This window comes from Kryptolebias marmoratus, linkage group LG11 (assembly GCF_001649575.2).
Source record: "Kryptolebias marmoratus isolate JLee-2015 linkage group LG11, ASM164957v2, whole genome shotgun sequence".
Classification (NCBI taxonomy): Eukaryota; Metazoa; Chordata; class Actinopteri; order Cyprinodontiformes; family Rivulidae; genus Kryptolebias; species Kryptolebias marmoratus.
In genome coordinates this window covers 19,824,525-19,837,669 of record NC_051440.1, presented here as the reverse complement: position 1 = coordinate 19,837,669, position 13,145 = coordinate 19,824,525, and the positions used below count along the sequence as shown (strand labels likewise).

Genomic DNA, 13,145 nt, shown 5'->3' with positions numbered 1-13,145 from the left:
CGGGATTGCAGGTTGTATTATGTAACAACTAGCTGTTGCAATATATTTTTTGGCCACTAGAGGTCGACTTGTGCAACTGTATTGACTGCTGTCCACGAGGCAGTTCATGACGAATTTACGGTTAAAAGCACTTTACAGGAAAGTAGGAGTACATATTTTCTTCACTGAAGTGACTCATTAGTTTTTAATACTTGTATTAACACATTTAAATGTAATGGGTTTTGATTAGTAATGAAAAACAGGTTAATGTGAGCTACATTGTTTGAAGAAAAGGACAAGCAGCCCCTTTTTAAATGTAAAAAAATGTTTTTTAAAACAATTTGATTTTTTTTGTCCTTCATTTCCTTTCGAACAGTTAAAATTTCAACAAAACAAACAAAAAAAAACCATTATATATTATATATATAAATATTTCCACCAAAATATTCTGTAAACAAAACAAAAAGTGCTCTAAAAGGGAACAGGAAGAAGGCCTATTCTATATTTTTTTTAATTAGCATTGGCTTATTCAGTCATGTCTCTATGTTTACATACAAGTTCTGAATCAAAATAGTTATCCAATATATACATAAATGCCCATGCATGCATATATAACTGCATATACACAGACATGCATAGCTACTTATACCTACAAGTACATCAATATACCTGCAGATACAAATTAATCTCATACCACCTACAGATTTTATCTTTAAAATATCAATACTTACTGCCACATATTATAAAATTGACCATTTATAAGGAATGGATTTTCATTGATCAACTCCAAATGCAACATTCGCAACATACTTTGTAAAAAGGAAATTTAGAAACTTATAAACCTATGAATGCATTTTGTTTTTTGTCTGAGGCATTTCACGTTTAATATACAGTTTCCATGCAAGATCTAAAATAGCAAATAAATAAAAACATTCAAAGAAACACAGTGTAGGTTGCAGATATGTAAGTACAGTGAGCGGAGCGTGAACCCTTTTTAAGGGACACTGTCTCTTTAAGAGTCGAATTTACCGAAGTGCACTCGGCAATTTCCGTCGTTAGCCAGCCGGTGGTGTCATTCACCAAATGTGAAGACTTCAAACCACTCTCAGCAAATCTTACACAACTGAATAGGGTAGGTTTAAAATTAATATTAAATGTTTCATTAATACATTGCAGCTGCTGTGGGTTCATTTTGGAGTTTGTGTAAATCTGCCCAGTCTGTGTTTTTGGCGCAGAGTTCAGTCAGACTTGTGCTTGACGTTTGCTAAATTTAGCTACTCCGAGGACAGCTAACATGCTATGCCGAAGCTAATTATTCAAGTAAGGACAAAATTACAAAAGTGTCACATTTTGTTGCAACCTATGTATCTAACGTAAATGTCTATAATTGCGCTGTATGCACACTACACACAAGAGTACTGCAGGAAATACAATTTGGTGCTAAGTTTTTGTTCTTTGTTTACAAATGTAGCCTTTGCACGACGACGAGAGGCTAGCTAGGCAGCTTAAGTAACACATAATTGCATGCAATAACAATAAAAAGTTATGGTATTTTGATGGGAGGACTGAAGTTGAAATTTCGCCGGTGCCTCGCAGGAAAATATCGTAAATTATTAGCTCTTTGTTGTTGAAAGTGCAAGGGGCTAGCTTGATTTACAAATACAAATGAAATGAGGTGAAGTCCAGTGATGCTTAAAAAAACACTAAATCTTTAGCCTCAAGCAGCACATTGTCAGTATTATTCAGAAAAATAAATAAACGCATGAATTAATGATATTCATCCAGTGGAGGGAGTACTTAGTTTTTACTGTAAGTATTTATGAGTGTTTTTTTTAGGATGGGTAAATATTTTCAGTAAAACTGCTTTTAGTTTTTGTTTTGTGGTTGGCAAAGGGCCTATTTTCATGTATCTCTCTCTTGCAAACAGGGCCAGGTTGTATGTATGTATTATGTTTGAATTTAAATAATAATTAATAACAAAACAAAAATAAATTGTTTATATATTTTGTAATTGCGTGGAACATGAACCGCTGGCGCAGTGTCATTTTGTATCAATAAAAGTACTGCTTGTTACCATAGACAAGTTTGAATTTTAGAGGAATCTTCTAACAATTTTTTAAAGTAAAGTGAGCACTATGTAACATAACTACATTTTGTCTTGTTTTAGGGGTGAATTGGTTTTCTTTAATTTGGACGTTTAATAACACTTCATGTTTATCTACAGTTGAAGATCCCTGAGGTTTATCTGCCTTTGGTTGTGTGTTTTGTTTTGTTTTGTTTAATACAGTTCACAAACATTATAGAAAATGTAACTGGTTGTGTAAATTTCTTTTAACAGTATGTTGCATTTCTCTTACATCGCCAAATACAATTTTAGATCCAAGCCGTCGGGGAAGTCGTGCTGTTCTGATGGTCAGCCATGGATGAAGACGACAGCCAAGATGAGCTGATTAATCGCAGTTCATCCCACAGCAAAGGAAAAAGAGCAGCATTGTGGGCCATCTCAGGTTGCTTCTTTAAAAATGGCTCCTTGTTTCACAAAACGTATTGAACTTCCACCACATAAATGTTGTGCATGCTATTTTTTTTTCTATAGATGACTCAGATGACCTAGAGGAGGAGTCTGAGGAGGGAGAATCTGATAGTGGTGATGAAGAAGAGGAATGTGACGTCAATGGAGATGAGGAGGACGGGAATGAAGAGGAGGATGGTAAATGACACACAGTTCTTATTTTTTTTTTTTGTGTGTGGTGAAGGATGATTAAAAATCAGCCTTTATGATACATTACAGAATGAAACTTTTTTTTCTTTGTCTTGTGTCGTGTTACAATTTCCTTTTGTAAAAACCATTTGAAGATGTACAATTGAAAAATGATTTTTATACAATGTATTAGATGAGGAGGAGGAGGAAGAGGAGGAGGAAGATGCTAAGCCTGAGAATGGAGCTTTTGGTGGTACCTCGGCTGACCTTGAAGGAATGAGCTCAGATGAGGATAGGGAAAGGTGTCCCATCTGCCTGAACTCATTCAGTAGCCAGCCTGTTGCAACACCAGAGAACTGTGAGCACTACTTCTGTTTCGACTGCATCCTTGAATGGGCCAAGGTGGGTCTGACTCAGGGCCGTGTAAACTGAGCAGAAAAAGCTTTGTGTTGGAAAGCATTTTTTGCTTTTGATAGATAGATAGATAGTACTTTCTCTGCTTTTTAACAGAGCAAAATAACATGCTCATTTGCAGTGTTTGGTTCTTTTATTTTCTTCTGTTTAGAACGCAAACTCGTGTCCCGTAGACCGTATTGCCTTTAACAGCATATACTTAAGAAAATGTTATGGAGGAAAAGTGAAGAAAATGGTAAGTATGTTCACTTAAAAGCAGGTAAAAATATGACAACTCTGTACCGTTTGTACAGTATATGTGTTGGGTGGACTAATCCTGTATATTAATTGTGTTTATTTTAGATAACAGTGCAAAAGCCTGTGAAGGCAGGTCAAGAGGAGACGGTGGATTTAGACCTGGAGCAAACCAACTGTGAGGTGTGTGGGGGCAGTGATCGTGAGGACCGCCTCTTGCTCTGCGATGGTTGTGATGCAGGGTGAGGTGATTTTGTTTCTTATAGCAAAGAAACCTTTCTTAGGGTATTACTTCACTTTTTTTGCCTTTTTATAACTGATTTGAGTTAATACTTGTTGTTCCACAGATATCACATGGAGTGCCTCACACCTCCTCTTGACTCTGTCCCTGTGGAGGAATGGTTTTGTCCCGAGTGTGAGGCCAATAACCGCCACTCAAGTAGGCCTTTAAGTTATCTTCCTATACTGCAAGCTGATCTTTGTGAACGGCAAAAAAGCAATGACTGAAAATTAAATTTATATGTAAAAATATTATAAGTGTCCATCAACAGGAAGACCTACGCTTTATTTTTCAGCGTCTCTGTTTTAAATGTTCATTAATTTAATTATTTATCTTTTTTTGAGTTAGTAAATATTCAACATTATTTTAGTTTTTCAGTTATTTGTCTGTAGTTGTAGGTCATGAAAATGTATGAAACAAGATAATAAAATTATTATTTGCCTCAGGGGGTTCAGCTGTGGAGCTTAGTGAAACAGACAGCCTGTCTTCTCCTGCCCGTCCTGCCACCAGTCGAGCCCAAACCCGTGCCGTAGGTCCTACCAGAGCTATCGCTCGTACCCAGCAGAGTGAGAGGGTTCGAGCCAATGTCAACCGGCACCGCATCACACAGGCACGAACAACACAGGTTTGGCATGAGGCGTGACGCTTCTGTTTTGGCTACTTATCTAACCCTCCTCCACAGCATAAGTGCGTTTTTCTATTTAAATCAAATGTCTTTAAAATCAGAACTGTTTGCTAGTGCGTGGACCAAACTAACTGAAAGTGATGTGTGTGTTTGGATAACGTTAATGTTCTGTTAAACTGGTGATCAAACAGCATGTGTATGTCAGCTGTGTTTGCACAACCATAGTCTGTGAAAGCACAGCAGGAAATTCATTCAGACATTTTTTTTATAGTTGGCTCCAACATATCTGATACAGTCCACTTGGCTCGATGAAACTATTAATGCTGTGGTTGCCGGGCTTAACACGGCTGTGTATGTACGGGACATCACACCTCGGGCCCCACTGAGACGCAGAACACGTAAGTATGAACTCATTCAAATGAAAAGGCAAAACTAGGTAGGGGTCAATACTAAAGACAGACATAAACAAATCTTAGAGGAGAAGAAAATGCATAAAATTATATCTTGGCTTCACTGTGGTAGGTTTGTGATGATGATTTTTACGATGATTGAACAGGAAAACGGAGACGAGTGAAACGCAAGAAGACATCATCTGCTAAGGGTCCAAAAGGTCAAGTGGAAAGCACAGGGATCAAAAGAAAGAAACGGAGAGCAAGGAGGTCTAAATCCAAGAAAAAGCAAGTGAGTGTGACTTTATTTATCACAAGCTGAATAAAAAGTGAAAGTATTTTAGGTCTTTCTCTGTAAGTGAACTGTTTATCTGTTTTTTTCTAATAGATAGTAAAAAGGTCAGTCACTCCCAGAGGCCGTATTGCTAATAATCTTGGGATTGTTAAGGACAAAAAGAGCTCTTCGCTTCCCACTGTATACCGGCCGTCAGAGCACACGTTAAGCAACATGCGTGCCGACATAGGAGCTGCGTCTCTGTCCATCTACGGGGATCCATTTGATTTGGATCCGTTTGTGGAGCAGTAAGGAGACTTAATACTGTTTGATCATGTGACATGCATTTGGATTACTTGACCTTTAATTTACCAAACACCTGAGTTTTAACTCGTGCTATTCTTTGTTTTTTTGCAGTTTATGTGTGAGGTGTAAATATCTGATTCATTTCCATCAGCCCTGTTTTTATAATTCAGTGTTTCTCACTTTCTGTATAAAGTGTTTTTATACAGAAAACTACAATTGTTCCATTAGCTTAAATTAAAAATATTATAAAGACTTTTTTGTTCTATTTAAGTGTACTAGAGTTCGGAATGTGTTTATATTTGCACTTCACTGGTAATATTTACTTTTAATATTTATGCATTTACTATTTTGAATTTTGGTGTTCTTTTTACCAGTGAGGAGGAGGATGACCAGGAGGCCACTGTCACATCACTGTTAGAGGCTAAGAGGCGAGGGATTTCTCGCTCTGCCCTTCGCTCTCACCAGCCTGTGGCTCGTCCAGTCACCGCAAGCCTCTCCAGGTAACAAACTACTGTACTTCTGGTCTGTTGTGTTGAGTTTTAGCGATAGCGTTTAAATTCTAAATTGTCCTATTTTTAATTTATGGCAAATTGTATTTACTTTTTATGCTGTTTTCAATTTAAAAAAAAAAAGAAAACTACTGTCACAGCACATAATGAACAACCAAATTGATGCAGGAAAATGTCCTCCTATTCTAAAATATTCCTCACAATTAGGAAAGTCATCTAACAGTATTGTAGCTAAAGTTTATATTGCAGGATTTCTTCAAATTAATGAGGCCTGTAGTGCTTTAAAATCAGCTGAAGTGGGCACAGCTAACTGAAACATATTGCTTATTGTGTGCTGTTTATTATGTAATACAGAACATCTCACTCAAACTAACACCGAACATCACCATCTTAATTTATAGCAGAATTTACCAATCAATGTGTTAACAAAATAGATAAGAAATAAGTAATAACAAAACAAACCAGCTAGTTTAAGAAGACAGACAAGTGGAGCTATTTTTGCAAATAATTTCTTACCTTTGCTGCTGAAGACTCAGTTACATGTACACTTCAGGGGTCTCATTAAATCTCATTTGCCATGCTTTACCAGGAGGAGTGCAGATGTCTCACACTCAGGAAGCGTTGTGGAGGCAGCGCCTGTTCCTGATCTGCTGGGCAGCATCTTGTCTGGTCAGAGCATCCTCCTGATGGACAGTTCTGATGTTGTCATCAATCGAGATGGTTCACTTAAAGCTTCAACGCCAAGTAAGTGCATGTTGTCCATTTCTAAAAACGATGTAAATTTTTGTATGCATTAATGTATTGTTTGTGAAAAGCTACACCCTATCTGGTTATAACAGCTTGCCTCAAATCTTTAACTCTGATTAAGACAGACTTGTGTCAAATCTTTCTTTTGTCTGAAAAAATGAAAACTGTAAAAAGTATTTTTGAGCACCAGGTAGGGATCAACCTCTACCTTGAAATAAAGTGTTATGTTTCAGGTTATTTCTTTGAGAATAAAAAATAATCATATAACTTTATTTCTTGTTCATTATACTTGTTTAATTACAGTGATGCTGCCAAGTAGAAGGAAAAGCAGTAGTTCAGGAGATGTCAGTGCCCTTGGTAGCCCAGGGTTTTCATCCAACATGGGAGACGATTCTACATCTCCTCATCATGACGGCAGTCTACCAGGATCTTCCCATTCTTCAGTGAATGGGCTTTTGACCCAGAACTCATTCCCTCCAGCCTCCTTCATGCCTCACTCAGCCAACCCTTCCAAACCAACTCCCCATTCTAATCTGTCACCTAGAAGAAATTTAGGTTTGCTGCCTCCTTGTCCCAACAGACCGACCTCAACTCCTCATCTCCATGATGCCAATGGAGTTAGATCCTCAAGGGAAACCAGCTCCTCATCTGTCCACCCCATCCAGGACACCAACTTCAAAAGCAAAGGCGTGACCCCATCACAGTCCCAACCTAAAAAAGCACCTGTAAAACCAATGTGGGTGGATGTGTCCGTGCTTCCAAGGATACCAAAAATAAAAAGAGAGAGTAGCAATATCACAAATGATGGAACTAGTCACGGTGGCAGTTATGGTAGTAATAGAGTTATTGGTAGTACAGGAAATAGCAGCAGTTCTTCAGGTGCTAGTAGTGGTTCTGGCTTGCCCGAAGGTAGTATGAACAATTTCTCAGGGGACAAAGGAAGGCAGCAAAGTGTAGACCAGCAAAAGAGCCGCTCTGATAGTCAGGCCCAGAGGAACAGGCCTGATAGGGCAAGCTCATCATCAGCCTTCTCGAACTCTTTCTCTTCCTCCTCCTCCTCCTCCTCCTCCTCCGGCACCTCTGCCAGTCAACCACAGCATGCCTTGTTTTCTTCATCTTCATCAGTAAGTTTCCGCATTAATTCCAGCGGGAACTCCTGGCATGCAAAACGGTTAAACATTAAATCTTCTTCCTCTACTGGAAGCAACATAAAGGAAAAGTGGAGAAAAAAGGAGGAGGAAATAAAAAAGAAGCAGTTGCACAAAGACAAACAAAAGCTGCTAAAATCCCATGCGGTCAGTGAGGAACAAGATGATGATAATAATATATATGATCCCTTTAATCCAACTCTATCAGATTCAAGTAGCTCAGGTGATGAAGCTGAGAGCCCAGGTTTGTACCGCAGCCCTCTGCATGCCACTCACGAAGGGAGAGGTCGTATTTCAGAAACCAAGGATTCAGTTCCAAACAAGCGGGATCTGGTGCACGTGAAACCTGAAACACAAGAGACTGAGCTTTCACAAGAAGCACCTGGGACTTCTCTGAATGCTGTATCACAAAAAAGAAAATTCTCAGAGCATCGTGTCAAAGTTGAAGAAGAATCTGAATGGGTCGACGTAAATACTGAGAAACAAGCGGCGTCCCCTGACACTAACATTAAGCAGGAACCGAGTTCAGATGAATCTGAAAAGGACGAGTCTGAGGGGCATGATGGTAGGATTAAAAGTGGGAGTGAGATTAAAAGTGAGATGACAAGTATCACACCACCTGTTCAGCAAAGCATTGATCAAATAAACATGGATCTAAAGGCTGAAGGGGAGAGTGGACATGATTCTGAAGCTCCCAGCAGTTCTCCCCTTAAGTACAGAGATGATTCATCAGCATCCAGTTCTACAACCACCAAGAAGAGGCAGCAGGAACACATTAAATCAGATTTTGCATCCTGTTCCAAGTCTCCAACAAGAGATTTGGACCATAAGAAGCAAACCTCCAAAGCTTCTAAAGAGCAACAGTCTAGTAGTTCTGAGACGGACAGGGGCAGAAGAGATGATCTGAGCCATGAAGATCATCAGGGCTCAGAGAAGAGAAGCAAAAAGAAGGAGAAGGATAAAGACAGAAGCTCCAGGCGGTCACGGTCAAAAGAAAGAAGAAATTCACATTCGACCTCTGACAGCTCTCAGTCCAACTCTCCAGATAGAACGCAGAGGAGGAGGCGGTGGTCTCGGTCACGATCCGCAGACAAAACAAGAAAGAGGCGATCCAGGTAAGAGTGTAACATCATTTGGAATTTGTGCAATGACTACGTGTTTGATCATATCTAAAGGTTGAAGTAAATTAGTATATTTTTGGTTAAGCGTTTTTGTCATCTCAAATGTTACAGGTCACGATCTAGCTCAAGCAGCAGAGAGCGTTCAAGGATGAACAAGCATAATCAAAGAAGCAAGGAGAGAACTGATCACAGAGAGAGGGACTATGAGAGAAGGCACACTAAGGACAGTAAACGTGGTGCATCTCGCTCCAAATCACGCTCTAGATCCAGGGAAAGAAGGAAAGAGCCCACCAGACATCAACATACGACTGTCTCCTCTCGAGACAAAGTGCAATCACGATCTAAAGACAAGAAGAGACAGAGGTCTCGATCCAGATCGAGAGAGAGGAGGAAAGAAGGATCATCCAGAAGTACGGAAAAAAGTTTGAATACACGCGTTTCTTCCTCCAGAGACACAAATCGCTCCCAGGAAAGAAAAAAAGAGAGCAGTGTTACTCAAAGAAGCACTGAAGAGGCAAAGCGTGCCGAAGTAAACAAACAGGATTTGCCCTCCAGTTTCTTTACTTCTCACGTCAAAAAGGAAAGAAGTGACTGTGATGCAGACAGCCAGACTAGAGTTATGGAAAATCCAAAACAAATCAAGACTGAAAAAGAAAAAATAAAGTCAGAATCTGTAGATATGTTTGAAGATTCTCTCGTCACAAAACCAGTTAAAAGCGAAGAAGATGACTCCATGGACGAAACACTGGAGGATCCCAACAAGACAGAGTCCAACATCAAATCTGAGCCAAGTCCCTCTGTTCCACCATCTTCTACACTCACCACACTGGTTACCGCAGACATCCTCGAGGACACAGTACCACAGTCTGAGCCAGTATCCACAGACTCAGACAAGGAACCAAACACAACCGGTTTAACAGCACCAATAAAACAGGAGCCTTCAGACTCCGATGATGATTTCAACGTCGATGTGATGCTGGATAATCTCGATTATATGAAAGCGGAGCAAACGGAGTGTAGCGGTGCAGCTGCCAAAGAGGAGAAAGAAGCAGTGGAGGAGAAGGAAGAGGAAGAGCCAGTATCAACAGTAGTGGGATCAAAATCCAAAACTCAGGTGAAGCGAGTTACCTGGAACATACAGGAACCAGAGGGACCTCAGCCTGAAAAATCACCAAGCAGTAAGTGTTATTGCTGACTTGTTTAACTTCAGTCACCTAAAGTTAACTCATAATAAAGAAATAAAGAATGTGTTCTCTATTTGAACATCGTTCTCATGATTTTTCTTTGCACAGAGCTGGCATTGTACAAACTGAAGCTGAAGCAGGAAGGATCTCGTAAACTGTCTCTGGCAGCTCAAGCAGCCGGTCAGGTGGGAAGAGCCACATGCCACAGCAGACTTAATCTCACTTTTGTTTGTTTTCTAACATCTGTTCTTAGGAATGCCTGTTGGCATGTAATATCAGCAATGACACAAAGGTGGCAGTGTTTAATCAGAAGAATTGGGTGTGTTGTTTGGGAAGGTCACGTGGTAGAAACTAAAACCGATACTGAGGCATTTTCAGATAAAATGAAAGTAGAAGTGAGCAAGTTCAGGGTAATCACTATATTCAAATGTAATAAAATACACAAGGCCAGAATGTTATTTTTTGTTGTGCTTCATTTTATTTATAACATGGATGCATATTATACTTTTATTACAAACAGGAATAATTTATTATGTAACAATAATAAATTAAACATGAATTGTTTTAGGTTGTAGATGCATTGTCTTGTGAATTTATTTAGCTAAATTGCTATTAAATCTGAATTACTTTAAAGATGGAAGGCTTTTTTTCTGTCATGTTGGTTTTGGAGCCATGATTAGAAGATGTCTTACTTGATTTTGACAGGACATTGCAGGAGCTGCGAGTGACCTCTCCAAGAAAAGTGCTGTTAGTTTACCTGGTAACAGCACAAGTTCTGGTGCTTTGCAGCCTGGGGAGCTGTCAGCAACAGGACAAGAAGAGGCAGAGGAAGGAGATCTGTCGAGGAAAGACAAGGTTATTGTGCATGACAAAACATTTTTCATGAAAAAATCATTAGGTGTGAAATTCGTCTGATTAAATCAGCATCGTTTTACTCCTGCAAACAGTACTTGAAGAAGCTGCACATGCAGGAGAGAGCTGTCGAGGAGGTGAAGTTGGCGATCAAGCCTTTTTACCAAAAGAGAGACATCAACAAAGAAGAATACAAAGAGATTCTGCGTAAAGCTGTTCAGAAGGTGAGTCAAAAATTAGGATGCAGATTCTTCTATGGTTGTAGGATATTCTTGTTTTTGGAGGATTGCTGCGTAATTGTTTCAAGTTTTTAGTTTATTTTCTGTAATTGTTTTGTGTTCCTGGTCAACAGGTGTGCCACAGCAAGAGTGGGGAAATCAATCCAGTCAAAGTGGGAAATCTGATCAAGGCGTATGTGGAAAAATACAAACATGCAAGGAAGCATAAAAAAGGTGAGGATTCAGTGAAGGTACACGGGGAGCAGACTGAGCCGATGGACATATCTGACAGTCCATGAGGTTCTGCAAACAAACACAGACATCTTCTTCTTGTACCGGAGAAGGATCTCAAATGTACCCAGGCGAAACGGGTAAAGAGTTTGCTCATACTTCCACTACAAACATTTTTCTTTAGTGCTTTCTATTCTCATAAGGTTTTGACAGCAAACTATCAAAAAAACTTGAATGCCACCCATTTGTGTCTTTTGCTGGGACTGTAACTGGCAGAAACTGGTCTGTTGTGTTGTACTACTCAGAAACCTAAAGGAAGATGGAAACTTCTTTTCCATGACTGGATGCATTGTAATGCTGATTTTGAGTTTTCTATTAATATTTTTTTAATGAGAGGGATGGGTTATTTATGAGTGGCAAAACAAACTTATTTGAAAGTGGTGAACCCAATCAGCATAACTGTTACTCAAGAGGTTCACATTCATGAAAAGCACTATTATGCAATTTTTTGTAGAAAATGTATTAGTATGATAATGAAACAATTTTAGATTGAATTGTAAATAAGTCAGATTTGTTATAAAGACCTGTGTTTCTTTTGTCTTTGTTGCCTCTGTTGCCTGTTTATAGTTGATTTCAGTTTTATTTTTGAGAGGCTGTGTTTTGTGTCTTCCATATTTCATACCTACATCTAATTAGCTAAACTTAGTCCAAAAGATGACAAGCTAAAAGCCTTGGCTTCAAATATATATGGAAGTTATTTGGTAGTTCTCTGAAGGCGTTTGCTTTATTTCACAATTTAGAAAATTCTTCCCGGTATTCTTTCTCATATCAGCAGTGTAGATTTTAGAAAACCAACAATTATATATATATAATTTTTTTTTTGTATCAAAGCCGTACAATAAGTAATAAAAAACTTAAGTTTTCCTGAAGAAGTGAAATTTAACATGTCTGGTTATTTATTTTTAACAGCTGATAAAGCAGCTAACCATGGGGTATTGTAGATTTAATTTTAAAGCTAGAAAGACTAAATGTGAACTTAATGTCAGTGGCAGAGTTGCAAGTTTCAGTTTCCTAAAAAATGTTAATATCCCACGTTTTATCTCAGTCTAACCTGACGTCAAACATTGTAACAAAAAAAAGAAAAAAAATCATAAATTTAGTTCTTTGTGTCTATAACTATTCAGCTTACTTTTCTGGGTTTGTGAGATCAGTTTAAAGTCAACATACGTGTCATACAGCAGAGTAATTGTCCATCTTTGGTTTGGAACATTAAACATATTTACCTCTGAAGCAGATGGAGGCTCACGTCTTTAGCCTAAACCTTATTTTTGCTGATAGTTTTCGCTTATCTGCAATGCTGTCTCGAACTGAAATATTCACACATTGTTCATTATGTTGTCTACTGTGTATCGTTTACCAGCCTACTGTAAAGATTTATACATCCTTTGTATATAGGCTTTATTTGCCAACATCCAGGAAGATTCTAATTAACAGGTGCGTTGAATGTTTTTCTTCTTTTTTTTTCTGTGTTTACTTGATCAAACCAACCAGGTGTTTCTCAAAGAGTATATAAATAAATAAAAAAAATTTAAAAAGGCGATTGTCTTATTTCAACACAAGTACATTATGTAGTGTTGTTATCTGCTGTGGATTTGATATTATTTGAAGATGAGATGTGAGAATTTATTCATAGGTGATGCTTTGTTGCTTATATTTTGGTGTAAACACTTCAGACACAGCTTCCAGTGACTAAAGCTAACCTTTTTAAAGTCTGAAGTGCTACAGGTCACATGTGAAATAAGGAATATGTGTCATGGTAAAGTGGTCTGTTAGGATGTTATCACTGGGATATTTTTAAAGTTTAATATAGTTCTTAAAAAGTTACACAGTTGTTTTAAAGATAACATTTTTGGGGGGCTTGATTTAGTAACAA

At 38.4% G+C, this 13,145-nt stretch overlaps 1 protein-coding gene across 3 annotated transcripts; it reads left to right on the top strand.

Moving 5' to 3' along the window:
- The first annotated feature begins 1,024 nt into the window (after window positions 1–1,024).
- Window positions 1,025–12,810, top strand: phrf1 (PHD and ring finger domains 1). 3 transcript variants are annotated; one of them, XM_017423056.3, is made up of 19 exons: window positions 1,025–1,111; window positions 2,357–2,486; window positions 2,576–2,689; window positions 2,874–3,082; window positions 3,246–3,329; window positions 3,437–3,570; window positions 3,676–3,767; window positions 4,055–4,218; window positions 4,505–4,631; window positions 4,790–4,914; window positions 5,011–5,204; window positions 5,577–5,702; window positions 6,301–6,455; window positions 6,762–8,721; window positions 8,839–9,905; window positions 10,020–10,096; window positions 10,617–10,766; window positions 10,859–10,987; window positions 11,116–12,810. In XM_017423056.3, the coding sequence occupies exons 2-19, from the start codon at window positions 2,399–2,401 to the stop codon at window positions 11,278–11,280; spliced, it is 5,160 nt and encodes a 1,719-aa protein (XP_017278545.1). In that variant the 5' UTR covers window positions 1,025–1,111; window positions 2,357–2,398; the 3' UTR covers window positions 11,281–12,810. The 3 variants fall into 3 exon arrangements, with proteins under 3 accessions (XP_017278545.1, XP_017278544.1, XP_024863146.1); XM_017423055.3 differs by having other exon boundaries at window positions 4,055–4,233; XM_025007378.2 differs by lacking the exon at window positions 1,025–1,111 and having other exon boundaries at window positions 2,357–2,472; window positions 4,055–4,233.
- The last annotated feature ends 335 nt before the right edge of the window (window positions 12,811–13,145 follow it).

What these genes read in the sequence shown, in the direction of transcription:
- phrf1 (XM_017423055.3), top strand. Translation starts at nt 2,399, where the DNA reads ATGGATGAAGACGACAGCCAAGATGAGCTGATTAATCGCAGTTCATCC. An exon ending in GAGGAAAAGTGAAGAAAATG is followed by an intron (nt 3,330 to 3,436) that starts GTAAGTATGTTC and finishes TGTTTATTTTAG; the next exon opens with ATAACAGTGCAAAAGCCTGT. An exon ending in CTAAATCCAAGAAAAAGCAA is followed by an intron (nt 4,915 to 5,010) that starts GTGAGTGTGACT and finishes TTTTTCTAATAG; the next exon opens with ATAGTAAAAAGGTCAGTCAC.